Consider the following 27,223-nt stretch of genomic DNA (forward strand, 5'->3'; position numbering starts at 1 on the left):
TTTTTTCTTTGCTATGTTTTCTTTATTTTCTATTTTCAACTTCTTTATTAGTTCTTCACTTTGTTCAGCTTCCTATCGGGCATTGTTGCCATTGTTATAGCTTTTATGCTCGACCTCCGGTTCGCCGTTAGCTGTGCGCAGTCACTGACCATAATGGCCAATATAAATTGCAACAGATTTGTGGACTCGAGTCTGGTGCTGTGGAATTGAATTCGATTAGATTTGCGTCGAACAAAATATGCTTTGAGCTCATTGATTGCCTCAAATGCGTTCGAACAGCCGGCAGCTAGAGATAAGCGGCGGCAAAAAGCATCGCTGTCAAAGAATAGCATATTCTTTAAAATTCTGTGTAAAGTGTTGTGTCATATTGAAAATTCGAGATTGTTGTTGGTTTTGTAGTTAAAATTATGACATATTTATTGAAAGGATAAAGTGAAATTTTAGAGATCACAGTATATTGAATTTTTTTGATTGAAAAATGAAGAAATGTTTCACAGCAGGTCATTTTTAACTGAGAAAAAGTCTGAAATTTTTAAAATCTCTCATTTTAGTTGTCTTTATAGCAACATATAGTGTTGAGGCCTGACCAAACTGGATATATACACTTTGCTTTTTAAAAAATCTTAACACCATATATTAGCTAACTTTAATGTGGAGCACCGTATAACAATCGAATAGATATGAGGCAAAGCAAGAACAAAATTAGACGGTATCTTGATCACATGAATTTAAACTTTTTATACTGAAGTCGATCCATACTCTGTAAGTTTCCTTTTTAAAAAAGCCAACGTAATCATTGCAATATAAGAAAGTGGCGTTCTTTGTAATTAGACTTAAAATCTTCGATATTATCATAACCAGAATGTCCCTAGCGCTCTAAAACTACTTACTTGATTATCGCTTTAAACGTAAGAAAATTTTAAAACTCTAAGTGCAGAGTTACTTCAGGTCTGATAGACCATCTAATCGGCTGCAAATTCCCAAGACAACGATCACGGTATTCCATATTTAACTATCAGTATTGTATCAATTACTCATGCTATAATGTGCTGGCGAATTCAGGTGTTATGGTACGCGTCTTGCATTTACAAGCTTCATACCCAAAACATTAATCAAAATATGTTAACCATAAGAGATGTTTAAATGCTCTGCGATCTCTCAAATGTCAACACGATGACTTCTTCAAAAGTTTCTTTAACTTTTTCGATATAATCGTCATCAACAGAGGTGGATGGACGACTCGCATGAGGCAATGCTTTTACGACCTTCACAGAGTGCTTTATGGCACTCAAATACTTGTGTTCGTGATAAAGCAGACTCACCAATGGCTAAAAATCGTCTGACAAGCCTTTCGCGTCGTGAACTAACAGCTGCCAAACACATAATAATTAACATATGGAGATCAAACTTCACACATACATAAGCAAAGAGTGTACCAATCCAATTCTTTTCTAGGAAAAATATTTTTATCGATTCAGAAATTCGGTATAACTTCTATCTTCAATGTTGCCAAGTTTTGTTTCGCATATTTTAGCTAACTTTTACTATTGAAAATGGTTCAAATGACAGAGAAAATTACAATTTCCTTTTTTTTTTTGTCTTTTTAAAACATAAGACATAAAATCAATTATGATAGTTTATAGTCAACCAAAATAAATGGTTACAGCAACGTTTTTTTAAAGCGAAAAAAAATAACTACTTAAGAATCATACACTATTGCGCATGCGTCAGAAGACATGTTAGCGTAGTCTTGCACCACAAGTGCTTGCCGTCTGATATAATTCGTTCGATTCGCTGGGAAGTAACGCTTGGCGAATCAAAGACAGCTATAATTAAGATACAACCATTCCAGAGATCTTGTCTAAATTAGTTAGATTTTTCTCTGATTGTAAAACTCTCCGTTTTTTACAGATATCATAAAAAACTCTCCGATAATTATTTAAGTTTAATATATCTAAGGCGTAGTTGTGTGTATATGTATAAAATTATTTAAAATACATTTCTTCATAAATAATTGCTCACATAGGAACAATCCAAACATATACACACCTATATTAGGTCTTTAGAATATGATTAAAATTATTTTTCTTGCAGAATTATTAATAATAATAAATGTGACATCAAACACAGAAAACTACAAGAAATCAGAAAGCAACACCTACATGACGGGAAGAAAAACACCCATACTCACAGCTAAAAAAACACAATCCACATGAATATTTTATAGCAAAGAATCTTAGTTTTAAAGCAATGAATCATAAGAAATTCTTATATGACATGTTCCGATTTTTCAGCATATTTATCAAAACAATTGTACACACAAACATATGTACATATACTCTATCAGTGTTTGTAGTTATAAGTAAAATCGCATAGTTACTAGAGACGCCCACTTGCGCATTTATTAAACTACTCGAGACAAATAAAAAAAAACTCAAATTTAACTCCACTGCTTTTTGCAGCACATATAGTACTTCTGCACTTAGCCAAATAGGTAATTAAATTCTAATTTCAAATTTCATTCTCAATCGAATAACATTGATTGATTAATTAGAAGTTTGTTGAGCGCTGAAGCACGCCCCGAAATTCTTTGCTTAATTTAAGCTTCAAATAAAATTCAACTATAATTACAAATGAGCTGCGATGTTAATCGCGGGATGGAGCAACGATTATGTAAAGTTTTGAATTTGTGGAGAGTGAGTAAGCAGTTGTGTATAGCAAAGTCTGTATCTATCTATTTATAATTACTTTAAATATTTATTTATACAAATTGCAATCAAATAACGCGATTAACTTTTTTATTGCTGTAATTACTATAAATCGACACTTAATAAAAATTATAAATAGCTATCACTCAAAGATGTGCTTGACTATTGGAGCCTTCTACTTGTATTGTTTAATTGTTGCTTTGCTCATTGGAGCTTGTGCTGCTGTATTGAAGTTACTACAGTTCCATGACTCAATGTTCATGATTCAAATTTTATTGGAATAAATCAAGTTTTCAAATCTCCAAACAAAAAACGTACCCTCGTAAATAGCAGTTAAGTAATTATTAAGCACAGAATTTTGCTTTCACATAATATTTGTTGCTGAAAAGCTGATTTACCTTGTAGTTGAAATTTGCATAGAGGTAAGTATACATAATAAGCACTAATTTATTATGCAATAGGTACATACATATGTGTATATGTCGTAATAACATTGAAATTTACACGCGAATATAATTTTTTATATATTCTTATTCTATAAATGAGGCATCTGAATGAAATAAGAATAAAGTCCTCTTGACTGATTAAATATAAAAATACTGAAATGGCGTTATAGCGGAGATAAAAAATTAGAGTTGCCATGTAGAAAATTTAATCAGATGATAAGTTGACTTTTTTCATCATAATAGTGTGTACACAAATCATATAATAGAATTACCAAATGTAACAAAATTCAAATATATATATATTGCGAACTAGATGTTTCAAATAAACATAGAAAATGAAAAAACAGCTTTTACTATTTTAAATTTTTTTTTTTAATATGGAGTCTATAGCTATATTTCTGCGATTTGTCAAGATATGACGTACTTGATTGTTATTCCTGTGCGTCTTTTTCAGTGTACATATGTCAATCATTTGAAGTGGAAACAACAAAAAAATTTTTCACTCAAATATCTCGCACTTTGTGCCTGCAAAAGTGATTTTCCGGGAGTTCCTTTTCATTACATAAATTTGAAGAAAATCACCACCGAAAGTCTTCGTAATTTGGTGGAAGTTCATATTGAACATGCTCAAGCAGAGCGAACGTGCCAAAATGGTTTGGATAGTTTATAAGAGGTGATTTTGGCTTCGAAGACACACACTGTGTTGAAACTGGAAACATTACTCGATGATAAAGATAACGACAAATGCAAAAAGAGCTTCCAGAAACTTTAGGAGCCAGTTCAGTTCATCTCCTTTTAGAAATTTTTAACAATTATTTATTGTAACAATCTCCAAATTTTTTCTATAATTTAGGTTGACAACCCTTTTTCTTGCCTGCGGTATGCATAATCGGCTTTCGCGTATGTAGGAAATACTTTACTGCTGCTAATGCAATTGACCGAAGATTGTTTTCTCCCCAAGCACACACTTTTTATTTATTTATTTAAATTCACCAATTCCACACCGTCTCAATTAAGTAATTCTGTGAAATATATACATATATAGAAGCATATATGTACAAGTATATAGATGTATACATACATATACACATATTGTATGTGAATTAAAGTAATTTCGGCAAGTCAGACATTAATCACTACTGTTATTTTATGTTGAGAAGTACTAAGAATGATTTATTTTTGAACACTTATGTATGTATGTTTCGCTTTGCTACTCGTTTCCCTTTTGGCTTTGTATTCTTAGTAAATTAGTTACGCACAAAAAAGTCATTCACTTTTGTAGAGAAAATGTGTTAAGGTTGAAATTGTGTTATAAAGTAGGGAAATATATAGAGGCAAAAATTTAATGAATGGCGAAAAAGTTGAATAACAGAAATGTATATGAAGTGAAATAAAAGAAAACCAGTTTTATCTTGTCGAAAAAAATGTATATGAAGATTATTATATATATAATATGAATATAAAAAATAATACATTTTTTAGTAGTAGTATTATATTTTCTTCTTTTTCTAAGAACGGAATGACAATTCTAAATTTTATTTTTATATTTCTTGCTATTTATTTATTTTAAAAATATATACATTCTAATTAAATAATTTTTTCATACATCATATTTCTATGCGATTAAAAAGTCAATAAAATAAATTTTAACCGCCAAAGCTTGAATTAAGTTTCAAGAAAAACAGCAACAACGTATAAGCAAATTCAGTCGCCAGGTGTGAACATCTTTAATAATAGTGTGTAATTAAAGATGAAAACAGGGAAAAATTATATATGACACTGAAGCAATATTTTAAACTACATATACTATATACAAGCCAAAGTCAGATCTAGCAAAAATATGAGGAATACTTCAAGCATTACGAAACATAAACAAAGTTGGTACTTTTTTGTTTCATAAAACTTTTTTTATTTTTGTTGCTATTTTTATAATTCATATAATATATACTTCACAGCTGAAAAAGCAAGATGATTTTTTACAGGAACGTACTTACTCATCCGTAGAGCAGATGACTTGATTTGAATGTAAATTTCCCAAGATATGTTATTAACTTAAATTCCGAATTTTTCGCTGACAAAGAATCGAAAGTGACTCTTTTAAGTCAATTGTATCGACTGGATAAAACGTTTGTCAGGGAGGAAGAAGAAAAGTCTACCCTCAACTATACACCGATATAGTTATGTACATTTGAGTGGGTAAAAAAACAAATTTTTTTGCTTGGTACGATGAAAAATATGTTCTTAGACAGCTAAACAAAAATATCCTCGAGTATGAGCTGTTAATTTTAACGGGAAGGTCATCCGCCTTACAGTTTCCTATTTTTTCTTATTATCAGATAGAAAAATTCATATTTCGTTTCCAACTACTTGAAAAAAAAACTCGTTTCATAAATTTTGTAGGAAATTTAATGCTCTACAAATGGTCCCTTTCGAGTTTTTATTTATGAATGTTATAAATCAATGAAATAAAATCGGAGTATCAAGCAAAAAAAAAATATTCGTTATTTTCACCCACTCAATGTACATAGCTTTAGCCCTGGATTAGTAGATTCAAGATCTATACTCATTAGATGATTTTTATGGCATCGATATGGCACAATAACTAATTTAACTAATGCGTTCTAAAGTCTAGTTGACGATGCCAATTCCGATTCCGATGCAGATGACGATGTCTCGATATGGATGTCATGATAACACGACCCGATACTCCGCTTCTCTTATGCGTTCAGAAGTTCATTTGACAGTTGACGATGTCGATTCCGATTCCGATACCGCTGCCTTCATATTGATGTCATGTTCTGATGCCGATGTCGATGCTACCCGAACTCCATTCATTACGTGACTCTCATGAAGCATTATTTAGACTACATTTTCAAGTTTAGTAAAATTAGCTCTTGAAATCAAATTATTCTAAGGAATATTTATCTAGATTACTTAGCACTAGGCCCTTTTAGTAAAAATCATTATAGAAATATCGTAAAAGTTCGCAAAATTACCCTTCAAATGTCTTTTGATATTCAACATATGTTTTTAAACTTTTGGGTTTTTTGTATAGGTTATGTTTTACGTCTTATTTGTAATATCGAAAAAAAAATGGAACGAAAATTTTATATTTTTTAATTGTAAGCCTGGGCCTGTTTTGAGAGCATATTCTACAGATTAGTAAAAAATAAATTTTTGTATTAAATAATTCGACTTTATTTTGGCACTTTTTAAAATTACATAGTAAACATTTATAGGTTTTAAAGTACATTAAGCCACTATTTATAAATACTATCTCTAAAGTCGTAAATAATACTAAATTAAAATTAATTATACAAATCACACATAAAAATATATGCCAGGTTGTGTTTATTTTTGAAAATTAAATTATAATTTAGTACTTCCAGAATATTGCCCGCTTACCTAAAAAGGAAAAGCGTTAACCCATACTCAGCATTGCTCTTTTACCAGAGCTACAAATCTGCTGCCACTCAACTGTCCAAATGCTGCGCATGCTCCAATGGCGTCACTTTACTTTTAGCCAAATATTTTAGAAATTCTGTTGGCGTGCGAAACCCCTTTATTGGATATTTACCAAAACGGCCATTGGTTTTAGAAACCGCATAGTAAACCGGATAAGCGCCAGGCGCCACACGCACATTCATAGTTTTGCTCACTTTATGACCATCCAAGGCCTCCTGATTGTAGAGAAAATGTAGATTCTTCTTATGATTGCGACTAGGTTTACGGAATTTCGGTTCGGTAAGCTGTCGAATGATCGGCGATTCCGCAACCTTGCTGTCGGTGGCGGCCTTAATATCATTGGGAGGCATTTTCTTGACGCGCATGCGATTCGAGTTTACATAGTTGCGATTTGCTGGCAGTAAACTCTGTATTTTGTAGAGTGATGAGTCCTCGCTGCCGCTGGAATCTTCAGACAGCGCTGGCAAATCGAGTGGATTGACGCGTATCACTTTTTGTGTTGTATTCGCGACATCGGGTATGACGTCCTCGATAATGACGACAAATTTGGCGGGCACTTCGGTTGGTTTGACAGGCGCTGTGTCATCTAGCGTGTAAATGGAGGCGGCTAGTGTGCAATCTAGCGCCAAAACGCTGAGTAACAGCGACAGGTGCTGCAAAGTGAGCAATTGCGAGAGTTGTTAACCTTTTTATTTGATATTTATAGCGCAACATAAAGTTTTAATATTTTTGCAATTTTAGTATTATTTAACACTAACTTTTTTTATTGCCTTCATTAATATATGTTTCACCTTTAATTTTCATGCAATTAATTTCATTTGAAGCACACACAATTTTTTCGCAAATCATATCTCTTCCACTCTCTCTCTCTATTAACACTTACCAGCAGAGCGCTTTGACAGCGTTTCATGTTCATTGTCCGTCTTCTATCGAATAACTTCACCCACAACACGCTTATAAAACGCTTGACTTGCAATATGCGATTTTTTTTTTTTTACTCAAACACTTAAATTAATTGCGTGTGTTTAATGTCGCGAACTTCCACGAACTGTAAAAATGTCGTTGGCGTCTGCTATAAAAATTTCTTTTCCGATACTTGTTGCTGTCAGCACTGATATTTCCGTTGTTGTTTGGTGCTGTTGCTGCTATTGCTGTCGGTGCGATTGGTTCGGTTGCTTCCTACAGCCAAAGTGAAATGTTGTCGACTGATCGGCTTGTAAGGCTTTGTGTTAAGTTTTATGTCGCCATCGACAGCGCCAGCGCCAGCACCTTAGCTATCGTCTGCGGCCTCCGGTCTCCGTCGTCTCTGTTGCAAAGTGCCACAGCACAGCTTCCAGAGAATTGGCTTCGCTTTGTGCGATTGTGTGACGATGACAAATACTCCAGTGATTGCTGGTGAATCTTAGCTTTGACTTCTTGCTATTTGTTGTTATTGTTAATATTTATAATTCTTCTTTTTTTACAATAATCTTTTGCGTTTCCCTCGCTTTGTAGTTGTGAAACGCAAAAAGCAGCAAAGTGAAAAATAAATCGCTTAGCAAAATGAAAAACAATAAACATGACGGGCAGAGATACAATCTTTTGCGTTGCTCACTTTATTTAATTTCATATTATTCTTATTTTGTTTATTTGATTTGGCAGAGACATTCGAAAATTTTTTTAACCCCATCGGAGAGACAGTGTGTTAGGAAGTGAAAAATTGTATTCAAATTGCAGCTATATGCTATAGTATTCCGATCTAAACAAAATGTTTGGCGTTTGTAGCACTGTCTTACGTAATAATATATGCCAAATTTGTTGAAGATATCTCGGCAAACAAAAAAGTTTTCCAAACAAGAACTCAATTTTGATCGCTCAGTTTGTATGGCAACTATATCGCTGATAATGTATGTAAGTACATATGCATTAGATGGGGTCTCCGACGTTTCCTTCTGGGTGTTACTTCGTGGCAAACTGAATATACCTTTTTTCAATATACTTTTCAGTCAAACAGAATATTGTTACATTTTCATAGTATATTGATCTTTGATGTGAAATTCTTTCATTACTTTTTCGGCTGAGCACCGCGATCCCCTGTTGAAAATGATGTAAATTGACATTACAAAAAATTATTAGTTAATTTGAAAATTCAGAAAAAAATCGTAAAAGAATAAAAACATTTCAAACTTTTTACTACTTGAATTACTATAGATTCGATATTCAAATGGCTTTTCTTGACTGATAGATATCTGGTCGTCTCATAAAAATATCAAACGTCTAGGAAAGCATTAAGACTTGACTGGTAGCTCCTAATTAATAACTTATGATTGTATTTGGTGACGCCTTAAGAGGACATCGTCTGAACTTTCTAATATAACTTGGCCTAGAGAGAAAGAGCATAAGCCAAATTCAGCTTAAGCTGTAATATCCACTTATAAATTGCAAATGAAAAGAAACGCTGTTTTCAGTGTCAGTGACTAAAACTTTTCCCAAACGGCTGTACCGATTTACATGAAATTTTCACATGACTTTCTTATATACATTTCTCAGGTCATAATAGCAGGAATACGATTTTTTAAATAATATCGATTTTTTAAGCCATTTTGAAATGTAAATGTGTTAACAAAAAAGGACTCTTTTTGGGAAGTCTTAATTTTTTTACAAATCAAACGTTTGACTAATCCTTCGATCATTACCTTTATTCACCTATTATAATAATTTTAAGCTGAAAAATCTCCCTTACTGACAGAGACTATTTAAGGGAGTCCTCCTGGAGATCGGTTACGAGATCAATTTAATCCAAAGTTTTTCAAAATAAGTCCGCTTATTAAATGATATTAAATTTTGAAAATGTAAATTATTTTTATTCATTTATTAAATAAATGCCTCTTCAAAAAAGTCTGCGTCTTTTCTGACTTGCATGTAAATATAACCTCCTTAATTTGTAAAAAATAAAAAAATTTTTTGCATTTCTTTGAAATTGCTCCACCGTGCACGATCAGTTACATTAAGAACGCAGAACGAATGATGAAAACGAATAAAAGCAAATTGTAGACACTACTTGTACGAATTCAATACAGAATATACACACAGAGATTATAGCATTATAGTTCTGAAGCGGAGCTGGAGATGACGTTCGCTACGGTGTCTGTGACGGCTACGTTATGCTTGTCGCTTCAAAAAATTTCATTTGCCAGTTTTTGTGAGTAACATGTTGTTGTTGTTGTATTTATACTCGTTATTGTGGTCGTAAACTTAAAGTTGATAATTACGAGTATTTGAATTGTAACTACGCTTGTCACTTGTAAACTTTTGAATACTGAAAACAGAGTTTTGAATGCGAAATAGCTAAATTTGCCAATTCTCTGCACTCCAAACTTTTATTTTTTTGCTTTAAAGCTCCTGAATCTCGTTTTCAATTATTCGCTTGTTTATTTTGATTATAAAAAGTAAATAAACATAAGCGTCGATTACCTCAGCGAGTTTTAATTGGATTGCGTATTTAAATTGCACAATAAATTATAATTACAAACAAACACATACACACGCACTCATATAAAGATGTACGCCTCAAATGAGCACAGTCGAAGCTCTTCAAAACTCCTCAGCAATGTGCTCGTAAGCATTCAATTGCCGACGCGAAAAGTTTCCGAATCCGCTAATAATCGAATCGAAACGAATATTTGTGACAATTTCGCAGACAAGCATTTCTTTGCGCGCCAATTTTTAAGCCATCAGTGATTGCATTACACCAGTGATCCAGCTCTTTTGGCAAAATCCACCGCAATTTAAGCCGCTTTGTGGTCTTGGCGTGAGATTCGTCTGTAATAGATATAGCTAAACATACATATATAGTGGATAAGTATGTGCTCGTAAGTGTGTAGGTTGGCAGCGTCTAAACTGCTACTCTCTCTTCCTCTTCACACCTCTTCACTTTTAAAACCAAAAGTGGGAAATCGTAGATCGAACAATATTTGAAAAGTACAACTTCAAATACATATGAATGTATATATATAAATATAATATATATCTTCATAAATACTTAAGGCAGTTATTAATAATTGCTTGTTGTTTTACTTTTTCATTTGCTTCTTAATTATGTTCTCTCATATATTCGTGAGTGTGTTGAGATTCAAATCTCCAGTTGCCGGCAACTGACGCAGCACGCAGCCATGTATTTATGATTAATATTTGTAATTTGTTAATGATTTAGAAAATTTCTGTATGGGGGGGTTTATTTGCGCATACAAGGTATATATGTACACATGTACATTCATATATTTGCATGTATAACTCATTGTATACTTTTAGGTATTTTATTAGGCATTAATTCTTTCAAATTGAAATTTTTATTTTGGTATCAATAAGTTTTGGAATACAAGCGTAGACCGCCATAAACATTATTTATTAGATTTAAGTCTCGGTTTTTAAGTTAGCTACGGTTCCCAAGTATTTCCAAGGTTGGCAACCATAACGAAAGAAGACGTTACTTATAATAATCTGTGAAGTCAGACATTGACTCTCTGTAAATGTTTAGATTGGTTAAGTTAGGTATATAGGCTGATTCCTCATAAGGCCACAAATAATCTCACTTGTCTGTTGTGCTGTCCAGAAATCTCGATATTTTCCATCAATTTCTATTAAATTATTGCGAGTTAATATTATTATTTTTTAATGCATGCCATTATTAATTTGGTATTTAATAATAGCGAAGATTATGAGCTAAAGTTTATATATATTTTTACAAAATATTTCCATTTAGACTTGCCTATATTTTATTTATTAAATGTATATGTCGATGTGTAAATATGTTAAATTGAATATGTTTGTAATTACTTATATTAATTTATACGAATCATGTAAACAAAACGGCGCTGAGTGTGGCGATAAAGAAGAAGAAAAAACTCCTCGATTTTTGTTTTTTTTTTTCTTCGATGACACATTAGAAATTCCATCTTGAAACTCATTAGCATACAAAATAAATGCAAATTGTATTATTATTAATTCCATAAACATATACACATGTTATAAATGTATGTATGTGCACGTTTTGGCTACTCATATATATTGCTTGAGGCCAGTGGCAGGTGCAGCGGCAGTTACACACACAAGCAGTTAAAATAATAGTTCATATATATAAATTATATATACGAAGATATGCATACACATATGCAAATATATATATTCATATATTTTTGTAAGTAGACTCTCTCATATGCTCGGCGTCATAATTATACTAAAAACAAATGATGCGCATGCGAACAAACCTCTAAATAAATAGAATTCGCAAAGAAAAAAATTATGAGGTGAGATATACGAGTGGTGAGCATTGCTTGCAGTTCATTAACTTTTAGGCCATAAAAGCGTTTAATGCAACAATAAAATTTTACGCTTGGAATATTTAAAGAGTTTTTGTAAAAAATTTATATTTGTTTATTTTATTTGCTTTTTATTGAAAAGGCAGGTAATTGTGTTAATCAAAATTCAATTATCATTAAAAAAAAAAAAAAAACACCAAAAAAAAATACTTTGTATATTGGTAAATATGTAAATTTGCGCTGACAAAAATCTAGGTGAAAGCTCTTAAAAGTAGGCCAAATGTAAATAGGAAATATATATCACAATTTTTTGAAAATTTTTCGGCGAGAAATCAGTGTAAGAAACGATGAATTGGCAAAGACCGGTTGAACTGGCCATTGTTTTCACGCATATTAAAGTCACAGTAGTCATATTACATATTGATGATTCTAAGCCAATTTGAACGCGTAATATTAATATATATATTTTTTATATTTTTCCTTTATTAATTAATGATTTTTTATTCGTTTTTAAATTAATATTTTTTTTTTTATTAATTTTATATTTAATTTCATTTTATTTAATTTATTTTAATATAATTTAATTTTTAATTTAATTTTAATATATTTATTTTTTTTTCTTTTTTTAAATACATTTGCATTTTTTTTATTTTTGTATGTAATATATTTTTTATTATAGATATTTTTTTCTTTTATTGTTCGTATATATTTTTTTACTATTTCTCAATTTTCTAATATCAAGAATTTTTACTGTTATTAATAATTTATCTTTTTTCATTTTAGTATTGAGATATTTGCTCACTTTTTTTCGACTAACAAAACTTGCTATTAATGCTGTTGACCCAATTCGCTCTTTGTCTACATTCTTACCGTTACGCCAGCTAATCTGCAGTGTTTGTTTTATTTAAATAACAATTTGTTGCTATTTCTTAGTAATACACAAGTAATATTAAAAGTGTGCGGCTTTTTTATTTAGTTGTTGCTTGACCAGTTCAGCGACACCTTTGAATAGACGGTTGACCGTTTTCTTTTCTGCGGGCAACGCACAAATTTACACATTTGAAAGAAATATATACATATATACAGTAGTATGTAGTAGCGGGCAATGTGCGAACTTTAGTCATATAATTAATTCATTCAGCGCATATGTGTGTCATCTGGCAGCTAGAATGCCGTTTTTGCCATGGGCTAATAATTTGTTTAACCCTTTGGTTGAAAGGTTGATAAACTGATCAAAATGTCTATTAAAGCATGGTAATCTTCTAATAAATGACTTTTCGCTGCTGAAAGAGTGTTGATGTAATATTATATTAGTGTTATGTGACAATTAACAAAGTAAGTAGTAATGTATTTCTTACATAAATATTTGCTAAAAAAATAGCTAATGAACAGTAAAAAACCTTCTTATCTCTCAGAAATTATAATCTAATTTGTATTCAGTTTTAATGAGTCAATGCAACTCTGGTAGTTTGAAGACCTTAAAGTACTACTGACAAATTGCTACGGGGTTTTGCCGGCTCGGCTCGTTTTACTTCATCGTCATCTATGACCAAACGATGTCTTTGAACGACATGAAATCCGCCGTTAGAATGCGTAAAAAAGAGTCAAAAGCCAGTGAAGCTTCAAGCAATCAGAATAAAGTGGTCACAAGATCAACTTTCATACATTTTAGTACATTTCAGGTCGAATTAAAGAGGTTTATGAGCCAAGCAGACAAACTAAGGAGACAGCAGAGATGAACTTTGCCTGGAGCAAAAGTGGAGAAAGGCACAATTTTTTTTAACAAAATATGTCAGACTAACAGCAGAATAGACCAAAAGAGTGAGATTTTTAAATTTATTAACGGCGCTGGCACCTATTGGTTGAAGAAATTTTACCACAATGACCTCTAGCGAGTTGTTTGGTACCCAATTTATGCCGAGGCCCTTAGCCGAAGGTGTAAACGTTCAATTTAGACAGTTATTAAACTGTAAACGCTGTTTACAAAATGTATACAAATTTTACTAAAAGCTTTTCATTTCAATAAAACAACTAATCACCAACTTTAAAAACGCTTAGCAATTTTGTATTTCATAAACAAAATTTGCAATAAAATATTAACAATTATTAGTCTTCATTAAAGCGCGAAATTATTGATAGAGTATGCGCTTACTAAAAGCAATTAAAGTCGCAATTAATTAAACAAGAAAAATAAATGAATTAAACAAAATTAAAAAAAAAAAATCTTAATCTTCGTTAAGCAGCTTTACATCAATGGCATTTTAAATGTTGCTACAAATGACAAAGAGAAATGAAAATAACAAACAAAATCTTAATTCCATCTCTAAACCGTACTGCACGGTATTTATTTGAAAGAACCCAAAAAGCAATAATTCACCAGACTGTAAATAAATATATTTTATATAATCCAAGCGGTAATGAGAGAGTGTGCAATTTATTATAAAAAAAATATTTGAGGTCGGACAATATTTTTGGTGGCATGAATAAATTTTCATTTACTTAATCTCTAATTATCTTTTTTCATTATAATGCATTTGGATTATTACTAAATTTGTTAATACAATAACAAACTATTAAACTAATATGTTTACTATTAATAGCCCTAAACATAACACTAAAATAATTTAATTTAATTTTCCGCCTAGACGTTGAATCATAACGACTTATATTTCCTTTCGATATGTCATATCATACATTACAGAATCACAGCAGCAGCTCACACTCTATCTAACATTTATATACTCTTATGAGTCTTATGTAATAAAAATTTGAATTTTTTAACAAAAATGAGAAGACATGATATCACATAATATGATAAATCATATCAAATCATCACATCTATTTTTTGGGTATTAATATGTGTATAGCATTACATAAATTGACTATTGGGTTGTTACTGGATATTTGCAGATATGATATGAAATCACTTGGTCATATTAGGACATCACATTACCGTATTCACGTTCTTTTGAACAATTTTCATTATGCAGAATCATATCACATGATGTAAATATCAATTGTAATTATGACATCACGTCATGTGTTAGTTTACCTCACATAGCATTGATATATCATTTTCTCATAATAAAAGAAATAACATGACGTCATATGTTAGTTCAAATGAGAACATCACATAGCATCATTATTTAATGCTTAAATATAGGTCCTACTCTACAGAAGGAATTGAGCTAAACTAAATGACTAGTTCATGACATCACATCACAAGTATGCTTACATCGCCAAATTACGTCGCGAAGTAAATCGTTACTTCTATAGCATAAAAACTTGCGAGTTACATATTGAAAAATATTCTTCAGCGCCAATATCGTATTAGTACGATGAAAATATTGTTTGACCTACTTTTGAGTTATCGCTTAGATTTCGAAACATTCCTTGAACATCATACAAATCAGAAGTATTTATAATAAATTATGGAAATATATATTTATACATATTCACTTTCAAAATTTCTATAAAATGTAAGATATTTTCTACAAATTGCTTTAAAACTATATATTTTTAAGTATTTTTATAAGTGTTTTGAAATGTTTTACACTCACCAAGGTTCATTACTTGCTGAAAAACAAAACAAAAATGTTTTAATATTTTTCCAAGCACTTTGGTACAAATATAAATACATAAACTTATAATAACATAATTACTTTTATTAAAATAATATATGCAGGAAGACAACTTTTAGCAGCCATTATCTTTGCGTGCTATAAAGGTCAGCGAAATGCATTTTTTAGTCAAGCTATAGTTTCTTCTATAAGTAAAGTAAATGCAGGCTTAGGCAATGCCAAATATAATCACCACCGTCAAACCGATATTTATGTTCTGCTATTATTAAAATTTATTGATATTGAATATATTTTGTTGCTTTAAAAAAAACAACAACGTGATTGTAGAGCTTATCAGCGCTAGTTAATTAAATTTATGCACAACATCACACAGCTTTGTTGAAATATTTTGAAAAAATTTTGAAATCGTGCCTGATGCATTAACTCACTAAACATTTGAAAGGCAATTTCACTAATTGTACAAAATTCATTACTGAAAAGTCGCTGTGGGAAAGGCTAATACAAAGAAGTGTTCAATTTACATATATTATATATCACATATAAGTAAGGGATAGGTTCGGATGAAATCAGATAGAAAAAAATATATTTTTTTTTATTTCAACAATACTGGTTGTGCATATAAAATCAATATTTATTATTAAGCGAAGTTCTGACAACTTTTGGTACCTTAAGCTAGAGATTAGTTATCTTCTGAGTTCATTTATAGCATGAGGGTTAGGAAAAAGTATGAACTATTATTTACATTTTTGGTTTATGGTAAATAGAAAAGCATGATTATAGTAAAACTGTATGTATTTCCTGATCCTAGTAAGAGATATCGATAATTCGATTTTTTATATTTTTTGTTTAGATCTATAAGCATGATAATGACATAACCATTTCCTAATCATAAGGTAGTGATATTTATTGGAGGTAGGAAGCACCGGTGATATCTCATACATCATTATTATCTAATGGGAGCTTGTCAGTGTTAGGATTTACGACAACTATGGTTTTGTGAAATCTGAAACTCTACTTTTTCACAGAAAACTGTAACTCTAAGAAGAAGAAGGTGCATAAAGCTTCGATCATTTTATTTTTCTACGGAAAACAAATCGGTTATAGTTGGCTCAAAATATTCGAATGGGGTATATACAAATTCTTTTCCGAGATCTGATAACCCTTTTTATGTTCGTGCGAAACTTTATTTCCATATAACAGTTAGTGTGTGGAAAACGTGCTTGCTTGAAATTTTGAAATTTTGTGTTTCCAATGGAACACCGGCAACGCAATCGTTATAAATGTTGCAGCAATGTTTTGAAATATAGACTTTATCACAAACGACATCGAAAAAGTGAAGGAAAAAGTGCTTTTAAGAAAATTGTGGTGTGGGCATCAGAAAGAGAGATAACAGAAGATCTCTTATGGATCCACTTAATCATTTTGGTTAACGTTTTGAGTATAAAGCCAATGCTATCTCTATATTCAGGTATTAAAAAATCATATATCTTATAAACAAATATTAAATTTAAAAACAAAACTACTAAAATATAATGATATATACTTTAAAAATGTTGATCTTATTTTAAAACCAAAACTAGGCTCAAATATCACCAACCAGGAACCATTTCAAAATTAAAAACTAACACTTTATGATTATTATACGAAAGTCTTTTAAGGTGGTTACATAAAGTTGAAAACAAAACAACAACACCAACCAATTAAGAGTGCCATAATTAAAATAGCAATAAACTACATAACTAAGCAGCAGTTCGCTATATATTTTAACGCCTTCAGTCTTTACCAATTAAATAAACAACAACACTTCCCAACAGGGTGCAGCTGATGAAGATGAACGAGCTAACCATGTACGACACGCGTTGACTTGGCCCCAACTAACGCACAAGCAATGTATATGATTTCCGCAACACGCCCGTTATAAAACTGAAACACTGGAGCATCCGCCTCAATTTTCCTCTTTTTTCCCCAGCTTCCACCACTTTACGCCAGTGCAGCGCCTTTCGATCGGTGACAATCGATCAAAATAATTCCGTCCCCCTACTCGAAGCAACAATTCGCAATAACATCCGTGACTCCTAACATACTTATATCTAAAATGATCGCCACATGGTTATTGCTATTGTTGTTGCTGATGATGCTAACATTGCTGCTGCTGCTGTTCGTTTGGACTCCAGCACTCGGAGGTGTGTTTTATTGTTTTTTTAATATGTTGATGAGTGTTTTTTTTTTTGTGCATGGCTTATTCATCGTTTCTTCGTATGTTTGTTGTTTTAGCCAATAACAAAAGTTGTGATTTGATGAAACATGCTTTTAAAGTGTTGCTGACGCGCTGACTTTAATGCCGTTGACGTTGATGTTTAGACATGTTTAGACAGATGGCAAGTGTTGTTGTGCTCATGGCAATATTTGAGATGAATTTGTTTTTGTTTTTGCTTCACTTTTTACGTTTTTCGTTTACAAAACGCGCGTGCTCTCTCTCAACACTTGTTTAAAGGCGTTTAAGTAATAATAAAATTTATTTAAATACTTTGGCATCACCGTCTTTGTTGTATGCTTCAATTCGTCGCACGGTGGGTTAGTTTGAGAGAACAGGTTATAAGATAAATATATGTGTATATATATTATTGTTCTTGAATCTCATTGACTCGATTTTATAGTACTTGTACATATTGCCCATACAAAATAATGGTCTCAACGCTTGTCTCTAGAAAGATCCATACTCTAGCGTAAATTTGATATATTCGCTGTTGGAGCCTGAGGGTAGCTAGGTTTCCTTAAGCGGCACAACCACCGTGAAATTAAAAAAAAAGTCAACTGTTTTTCATATTTTCATATACTATACCTTTAAATGTATCATATGTACACAAATTTAAAATCGAGAATTCGACTAGTTTTTGAGTTGCAGCCTTCTAAAGTGTAGCCACCCAGCTCATCAGATCCATCAGTTTATCTTTAAACGCGTTTTAATCAAAACTTCTCTATACAATGACCTACAGTTTGTTGAGCCGATCAAAACTCGAAATTAAGAGGGTATTCTAGTTTAGAATTTCCAAAAAATCGATTTTTTTCATATTTTCAAAGTATAACTATTTAAGAATATGTCTGTGAGAGGATTTTAAAAAATTTAAATTATTTTCCGAGATATAGACATTTTACTGACCGGCCTTCAAACTGGTTCGGCTGGGTCTAATTGAACAAAAAACAATACAATTGCGACATCATTGCAGATTGTTAATTTTTTTTCATTTCAGATGACTAGGAGGTTTGAAATCATGTGTATGTTCTTGTGCCAATTTTTTGAGACCTCCACTTCGTCAGCTGGCAGTTTTTTATATTATAATAATTCTTTTTTTTTCTGTACTTTTGTAACATTAATGAATAACTGATTAAAAAAATCGGTAGTAAAAATATTGATTGCCGTTTTTTTACGACACTTAAAAAATTATCTAAAATACATGTATCTAGAGTAGAATACCCCCTTATGGGGGGCCATACATGTAAACGCCTGAATCTATGCCAATTTTTAGAGGCTTATTTGAAATGGAAAAACTAAATGAATAATAATGAAACTCAGTATGTTTATTAAGTACATATTAAAATATCAAAATCCGATTTAAAAAAAAATTTCAAAATGGCCGCCGTATCAATCGATCTCTTGAGGCTGGATTTTTAGCTTCAGTTTAACTATTTATCAAAAAAAAATAAATAAATAGTAATAAATTTTACATGCATCGCCCCCATTAAGCAGGTCAAAAACGACCAAAATTTTGTGTAGAATTCACCAACGTCACTATTTTATCAATTTTGAATTTTTTTATTTTACCATAAGTTATTATATATGTACGGATAATATCTTCTATGTAGTACAGCATTCTTTTTAAATTTGGAAAAGATCGGAATCACTGCAGCAGTGGAGGATGTTTTTTAGGCTGTCACATTATATACCTAGGTATGTCTTTGAGTTGAGATCATAAAAATAGTAGTTTTTAGCAAAACTATTTGGATGAGATCCAATAAGAGAATATCTGCGTGCTAACATCGAGCAAAAAAACCAAATGTATGCATGAATATTGAAACCTTAATCACGGTAAATCCAACCGTTGACGTTGTGCTTCACCACAATATTTATAAGGTAACCTGAATAGATAGTAAATCGTAAAGAAAGTATTTTATATAATATATTAAATTATCAAATTTCTATTTCAGTTTTTATTTCAAAATCTATTTTCTAAATCAACCACTGTGCGCGGTGGCAGCTACCGCCTTTTGTTACTATAATTAAGTGTTGCTTTTTTTTATTAAATTCTCTGGTTGTGGTTATTGTTGTGCTTGCTGAATTTTTATCATAAAGCACAAAAAATCGTGTCGAATTTTAGTAAAACTTTGCCTTTTCATTTAGGAATCTGATGTGAGGCGATATAAAGTCTAAGCGACTGCGAGGCGCAGACTTTAGTTAATTTAGCTGATCAGCCTAGTCGTGAGCGGACAAGTGTGTGTTGGTTGCAAGAAAAGTTCGAAAAGTTGCCCTTTGTGAAAGTAAAAACTGTGAATTTCAGCGACAAGCTATTTGAATACTAAAAAGCCGCAGGATTATCAAAGGATCATTATGCTTGAGGTAATGGAATATGGGATAGTGAAAATTAAAAACAAAATAGAATGTGAAAATTAAGTGAAACATGAATTATATAAAGCAAGCCTGAGTGAAAAAATTAACAAAGAAAAAATATTATTTACTCAATAAAAATAACGATTCAATATTCGAATTAATTATCAAGATTGTGAATGTCCAAAAATATTCGAAGAGATATAAATTAAATTGTTAAAATCAATAAAAAAAGTCGTAACGGTGGAAATGTCATGGTTTATTGCGACATTCGTATGTAAGATCTGAAACTAAGAAAATCTGGTATTTGTTCAAGCCTTCTGCAGATCTCTTGAAGATCTACGACAGAACCTAAGCTCTACTTCTGCGAGTATATCTAAACCACCATGATGTTTGTAAGACCCAAAAGAAAGCGTCGTGTAAATTTTACACCAAGAAGCTGTTCATTTGTGGGAATCGAACAACTATAGCATAGAGCTGCCATACAAACTGACCGATCAAGCTCAAGGCCTTGTATGGAAAACTTCACGAAGTTCGCCATAGATAAATATGCAAAAACTTGCTACAATCTCTAATATAGTGTTTAGATCGGGCCATTACAGCTTATAGCCGACCGAAAAATTAAAATATTGTTTTATTTTTGCACCTGTGAAGGGTATTATTGCTGCGGTGCAACCGAAGTTAAGTTTTATCATACATTTTTTCACACAAAAATCTATAACAGAACTCAGGAATCCTGTAGTTTCTATGTGTTTTTATATATAATATTAAAAATATTATATATTTCCATCAAAAAGGAACGTCAGGTGTCGCTGTGATCGAATTATTGTTAAAAATTCATTTAATAAATTCCTTTTGATATATTTAGCATAAAGAAGGAATAATCTGCGATAGAGTGTTGTGATATTACTTCTTCGAATAGTTAGTTTCAAGATGAAGTTGTTCTTTTAGAATGGATACCGTTATTCCTTGACTTCATCGTTGCCACATTTGGTTTTTATACAGACTATTACTATTAAGTCCTAAAGATCAACGTTTATTGGACCTCTCAATATATGTATAAATATTTCAATGATTAATTACAACTAGCCGAAGTGAAGCCAACACATTTTATTGTTAAAATAAATAACCAGTTTCAATAAAAGCTGAAAATTTTCTTAATGCCAAAGTGAATTTTTCAGGCTAAACACACACATAATTTTCGATTATTGTAATTATAGCTTCATTACGGACTTAAACTTAATTAAATTTTAATGCTATAAATATAAATAACAAATTGAAATCAACAGATATTAATATCGTAAATAATTTAACTAGAAAATAAATTACTTGCAACATCGCCATAAATACTCCGACGCACTAAATTTCGCATCAGAAAAACTAATTATCTGCCAAATCGCTTAAGAAGCTTTTGAAGTTATACAAATTACTTTCAATATAACAAAAGCAACAAATTAAATTACACTCTTCTGCCATCAAGCTTAAATAATCTCTACGGCTGTTACATGCACTCAGCACAGTACAAGCTGATTGAAGTACTTAGACAAGCGACAGCCTTAAATTGAATTTGCGTTTAGTCATTAAAATGATTTTCTATATTTAATCCAATATGGAAATTTACTTTGCATATTTTACGTATTTTATAGCGCAACAACACCAACTACAACTGTGTACAGCTACAACTTTTACTACTCTGTTTCATACTAATCACCACCACCACCAGCATGGCGCTGCCCATCATGCCGGACTCACCCATACAAACAATTATTGTGCCCTATCAGCGGCATACCGTTAGCGGTCATCCCTATCAATACCCGAAATTGACGAGCGAAAAGCGACAGGTGTTTGTGCCCGCTGTGTTAGAGGTGGTGCCGCGCTTCAATCTCAATCAAGGAGAAATAGCTCTGGGCAGCCAGAAAGGTACGCCCGTGAACTTCGTGGACGGTGCCTACCCGGTCTACTATATGCCGAGCAATGTTAATGGTAAATTTAATGGCAAAATTGCGCTGCTGGAGGGCGTGTTGCAGTAGTAGTGGCGAAAAGCCTGGAGTTTCTAAGCAAACACTTATTTAGTACATACATAACTATACATACATACCTGCTTACTTTGTAACTTAAATAGTAATGCTAATTTACTTCCACCTAACGAATACACTGTGATACGGAACGTGCGCAATAGTAACATTAATGAAAATAGTTTTAGTGATTTGTAAATTTTAAAGAGAATATATAATAAAGATGTGGATTAACAGCTTTAAATAAATAAAAAATTATTTAATATTTAATTTGCGTTGAAAAAAATGGACGCAACTTGCAGAAATTAGTGAAAGCTTCCATCGTTCATTTCGATCGCAATCGCAGCCAAATTGACGTCGTCTTGTTTCTTCTGGCTCGTATTATATTTGCATATCATTTGCCTTTATTCAAATTCTTTTTCACTTCATCTTATTTGTTTTGATTATATTCGTCAAACAGCTTTCAGCTTTTTCTTCCAAATTGATGGATGAGTTTTATGGAAGCGACACACTTACATTTTTAATATAATATTATTTCCCAAAGATTTTGGAAACTATTCATATCTGAACAACACCTTTTTTAGAGCATATTAGCAAATTATATCTTCTATATATTTTTAAAAAGTACAATTGGTGAATATTTTTAGAAGCGGGCAAATTTGGCCAATATTAAAGGAATTGTGTGAGTTGTAATTAATGTTAGCTAAGGCTCTTTGGCTCACATTTTTTTAATTGCAAGGAAACATTGTGGTTTATTCGATATACTAAACCATTAAAGCCATGTTAACGAAACTATTAATATCTCTACTTAGAGGTCTACATAACATATTCTATTAAGCTTGACTAACGTAAATTATATGTTTTCATTGCAAAACTCGAACTATTTTCGAGTATTTCTTCCTATATTATACAAAGCTCGATAAATCTCCCGAACTATATACATAGGTTTAGCGTAGTCAAGTGAATTGACGGTTCTGTTAACCCTTAGTTTGCTTCTAAAAGTTAGTGATTCTGGGTTATTAACCTCTGTCACGAGGTATTAAATGATTTTTCCACAGATGTCATAAGACTCACAAGACTACTGCTACCATTGGTGGCCCTGATCAAGAGCCTGTTATAACTACGTCCTAAAAAATTCTTAATTAGAACGCAACCAAGCTTAAAAACTAAATTCTTAGTAAAATTTGGGCTCGTTGAAAGTGTTTTGATTGAAGTTAGTTGCAGTTGTTTGAATATCTACGAACCATAAACAGGAAATTTTAAGTTTGCCACGAAGTTTGTAACACCCAGAAGGGATCGCCGAAGGCCCTATAAGGTATAAAGATCAATGATCAGCATAACGATCTGAGCCGTCTGCAAATACGGGAACTAATCCCTCGGTTTTTGAGATATCGATCAGAATATAACTACCATACTAACTTACCGCTCAAAGTCAAGCCCTTAGATGGAAAACTTATTTATTTGACAAGATATCTTTATGAAATTTAGCATAGATTGTATATGTAACAATATTTTATCTAATTTATGGTATATCAATAAATTTTGAATTACTGAAGAACTATTCTAAGTATTATCAGACAGAGTCAGTACAGCTTATACTCAAACTCCTCTCATATGTAATTCTTTTGCCAGAGAATTTATCAAAAGCTAATGACCTTAATTCTTGGAATGTTTATTTATTCAAGCATTAAATTTAAATTTAGAGACACCTATTTTATTCAATATAATTTTATTAAAAAAATCATCCATTCCCAACACTTCGGAAAAACACTTAATTAGGTTTCTGAAACATAATAAAAAAGTTTACCTTATAAATCTGAGCGCATACAATACCTGACCGCAACTTTGACATGAATTAACCCTATAAACCCACTAGCAAAAACTACTAAAATCACAACCGCGCATGCTCCTATAAAGAAGCCGGTAAACTAAGCCGTGAACTAACGGTACAACAATATTTGCCATTGAGAGCCGCTTAACAAGCAAAACTTGTAACAAACGCTTGTCGTGATATAAAAATATAAGTAACATGATGTAAAAATATAACAACAACAACAAATACAACATTAGTATGGCACCCCACAGAGTTTAGTTTCAAATCCTGCTAACAAAAGCAAAAAACCGTTAACAATAGGTGTCGCCGCAGCGGTAACGGCAAGCTGTGAACAATAACAGCAACCAACGTTGCCAACAACTAACGTCAATACCAGTGGCAACACTATCATTAGACGTGAAAACCGCAAAGCAAACGCAGCGTGGCGGATGAGGATGGCGGCTCAGTAACAGCTGAAGTAAAAAGGAAATAATACTGCGGCTGGAGTGGGTATTTGGCGTAGCGCTGTTGATTGAAAAAGGAAATAGCAGTGTGGAAAGAGTTAGAGGCGGTTGTGAGGTCGCAACGCTTAGCTGTTATTGCGACCCCTAATTACATGCAGCAAATGCAAAATCAAACTTAAAGATATAGAGTTTTGTACACTAGGAGAAATATGAAATAAATGCTTCTTTTAAAATGTTAGTATTCTTAATGACGATTTAAAAAGGATGACAAAAAAATCATTTGCATACTAAACTGTTATTCTTACGTAATTTGCTGGTGATATAGAACCATCTCAGTTCGACTGTGTCCTTTTTGCGTGTATAAAGCTAATTAATGGTTCAAATGTGATCTCTCGATAAGGAATTAATTTTGAGAAATGCTGTCGGACGGATAATAATCTGGGCAATTATTACAATTGGTTCACACTTTTCGTAAATTTTCGCTTGCAATTTATTACAATTGCACCTAAAAGTATGCAATTTCTTTTTGATATTTCCTGTAGGCATAAAATATTTACACAAACTACTTAATTGTCTATTTACTGGTAGCTAAAATCAACGAAAACTATATATTATATTTAAACGTATGAGTTTCGGTATAAGTCGAAACAGGGTTACCATTTTTTAAACTAAATATGCCTTAACCCTAAAATGTATAAATATCTATGTAAAGCAGTTGAGAGAAGGATTTTTAAGTAAATTTGGTTAGGTTATAATGACTGGCTGTTCCACAATATAGGCCTACTTTTTCTTTCTAATGTTCTAATTCGAGCTAAAGTATTCGTTACACAGGTGTCAACGCGTTTTTCAAATTTTTAGCGAGACTTAATTGCTAATTTTGTACATCATCTTATTCTTTGAACTGCGAAGTTTTAGATAAGGCCGAACAAACGCAGAGGAGGGGTTTCAGCGACATTCTTATATCTACTTCCCTGCAGCTTGCGCTTGTATCATCGTTACTAAACTAACGCTATGCCAGATCAACAACCGTCCTGCAGTATTTTCGAGACCGTGTAAGTAAAAATAAAGCGTGTTTTTGTGCGAAAGCTTTCGCATTCAAATCTAGTAAGGCATTCGATATAGTATTTTTGTATTTACATCTACTGTCTCCCAGCTTTTAAGGACATTTTCTGACATAATACGATGTGGGATGATTGCCCCAATCGCCACTTAGTTATCTTATCGTTTATAATATATAATTTATATTGTTTGCTGCGTTGTTAGCTGTCTCAGCATCTTTCCTTACCGTAAAGATCTCAGTCTGGTATTTCGAAGTTGGAAGTCTTGCCGTCCGCGGAGATCTTGATCCCGGCGCCCAATTCCTCAGCCATTTCAAGTAAGTATTGAAACAAAAATATCGATAAATCATATTGCCACTTGATTTGTAACACAAACATAATTGATATTTAAAAAGTTAGTAATATGTTCAATAGTAAAGATATTATTTTAAGTAAAGGACAGAAATTGTTTCAAAAATAATAATGAGCTCGGGAATTCATTTAGAATCACTTAATGTTTGAACATATTGAAATTTTCTTTCAAATAAATATTTGTATTTCTATTTACTAAGAAAGTTTGGCAAGGCAATGTATAAAAGTAATGTAGAAACTATTTTTCTTTCATCAAACAACAAAAACAAAACAAAATATATTAATTACAAAAAAAAAAAAGTATGAAAATTTTTATTAGTCAAACTATGCATATCTATAAATTCATTAACACAAATATTAGTTTTAAAAAAATTGTAAACCTGTTTGTTGTCGCCCAGTGTACTTCAAGCACTTCCTCCGAATACTTTCGAATTCCTTTTGCCGACAAAGTCATTATTGCCATGCTTATTATTATTATAAATGTTGTTGTTATTATTACTACGTGCATTATTGTTGTTGCCTTAAAACGCATTTTTGCTGCTAGTTAACTAAAAGCAGTTCCGCACAAACTATATCAACCCTACTGCCGACGCGCCATGTGGCACCAGAGCCAGTAAGCTGCTTTACTTTCCGCAAAAGCCCAACGGGCAACAACAACAACAACACAACAAGAAAGCATAACCAAACCTAAACTTGAAACTTGCTGCTTGAAAATCGCACCGCAATGAGCAGCACGACCAAACTGTGTCTTACGTTCGTTAGTCGGAGTAATTGTTGTTGCCTGTCGTTGCCACGACCAACAATAGCATTGTCTGGGCTATCGTGTTGCACGGCGACGAAAATGCAAATTTGATTTTTTAAGCCGTTCAACGACAGCGTCTGTCACTGAACTCTACTTAGCAGCGCCGCACTCTAACCTATCCCATTATTGCATACACTTACCACTTGCTGCTTGTTGCAAGTGCAACTTCAATGCTCGACACCTGCATTATTTCGTTGCTCGCACTGTCGCGCGCCATTAAGGTTCGCCTGCTGTTGACTTGTAAGTACCGTTCGATGCGTTGCACAGTTTTCGTTGCATACTTTGAGGCGCGTCTAAACGTAAAATATTCAATTAAGAAACTTTTCTTAATTTCACACACACACACATGCACATTCGTGTTGCTGCCGTTGTCGTTGCGCGTTATTTTATTGCCACTTGCCGTCATGTGGCAGCAACATGGCCATGAAAAACACTACAAGTTGGCATTTTAAGCCAGCGGGCTCAGCAGCTTGTTGGCACTTCCACTTTTTGCCATATTTATTTATTCCCTTACGCTTTTTTTTGCGATTTTTTGCTTAACTTTTACCGCTTTAACGTTGTCTTGAGACCGAAAGGTGTTGCGGTAAAAAGTTTCTTGCGGCTGCTCTTTGTGCCTGTGA

At 32.3% G+C, this 27,223-nt stretch overlaps 2 protein-coding genes across 2 annotated transcripts; one reads left to right on the forward strand and one right to left on the reverse strand.

Annotated features, from left to right (window-relative positions):
- Nucleotides 1–6,340: 6,340 nt before the first annotated feature.
- Nucleotides 6,341–7,972, reverse strand: LOC106627844 (uncharacterized). Its single transcript, XM_014248127.3, has 2 exons — nt 7,503–7,972; nt 6,341–7,272 (listed from the first exon to the last, which is right to left on the reverse strand). Exons 1-2 carry the CDS (start codon nt 7,533–7,535, stop codon nt 6,628–6,630), a joined length of 678 nt encoding a protein of 225 aa, XP_014103602.2. The 5' UTR covers nt 7,536–7,972; the 3' UTR covers nt 6,341–6,627.
- An 11,924-nt stretch (nt 7,973–19,896) lies between these two features.
- Nucleotides 19,897–22,370, forward strand: LOC106627852 (uncharacterized). The gene is made up of 2 exons (XM_014248135.3): nt 19,897–20,112; nt 21,747–22,370. Exons 1-2 carry the CDS (start codon nt 20,104–20,106, stop codon nt 22,128–22,130), a joined length of 393 nt encoding a protein of 130 aa, XP_014103610.2. The 5' UTR covers nt 19,897–20,103; the 3' UTR covers nt 22,131–22,370.
- Nucleotides 22,371–27,223: the final 4,853 nt, after the last annotated feature.

Source organism: Bactrocera oleae, chromosome 4 (assembly GCF_042242935.1).
Source record: "Bactrocera oleae isolate idBacOlea1 chromosome 4, idBacOlea1, whole genome shotgun sequence".
Taxonomy (NCBI): Eukaryota; Metazoa; Arthropoda; class Insecta; order Diptera; family Tephritidae; genus Bactrocera; species Bactrocera oleae.

Bases quoted from the DNA above. Each gene is read 5' to 3' on its own strand.
- LOC106627844 (XM_014248127.3), bottom strand. From the start codon at position 7,535: ATGAACATGAAACGCTGTCAAAGCGCTCTGCTG. The intron at 7,273-7,502 runs GTAAGTGTTAAT...CTCACTTTGCAG, and splicing joins GCTGTCAAAGCGCTCTGCTG to CACCTGTCGCTGTTACTCAG.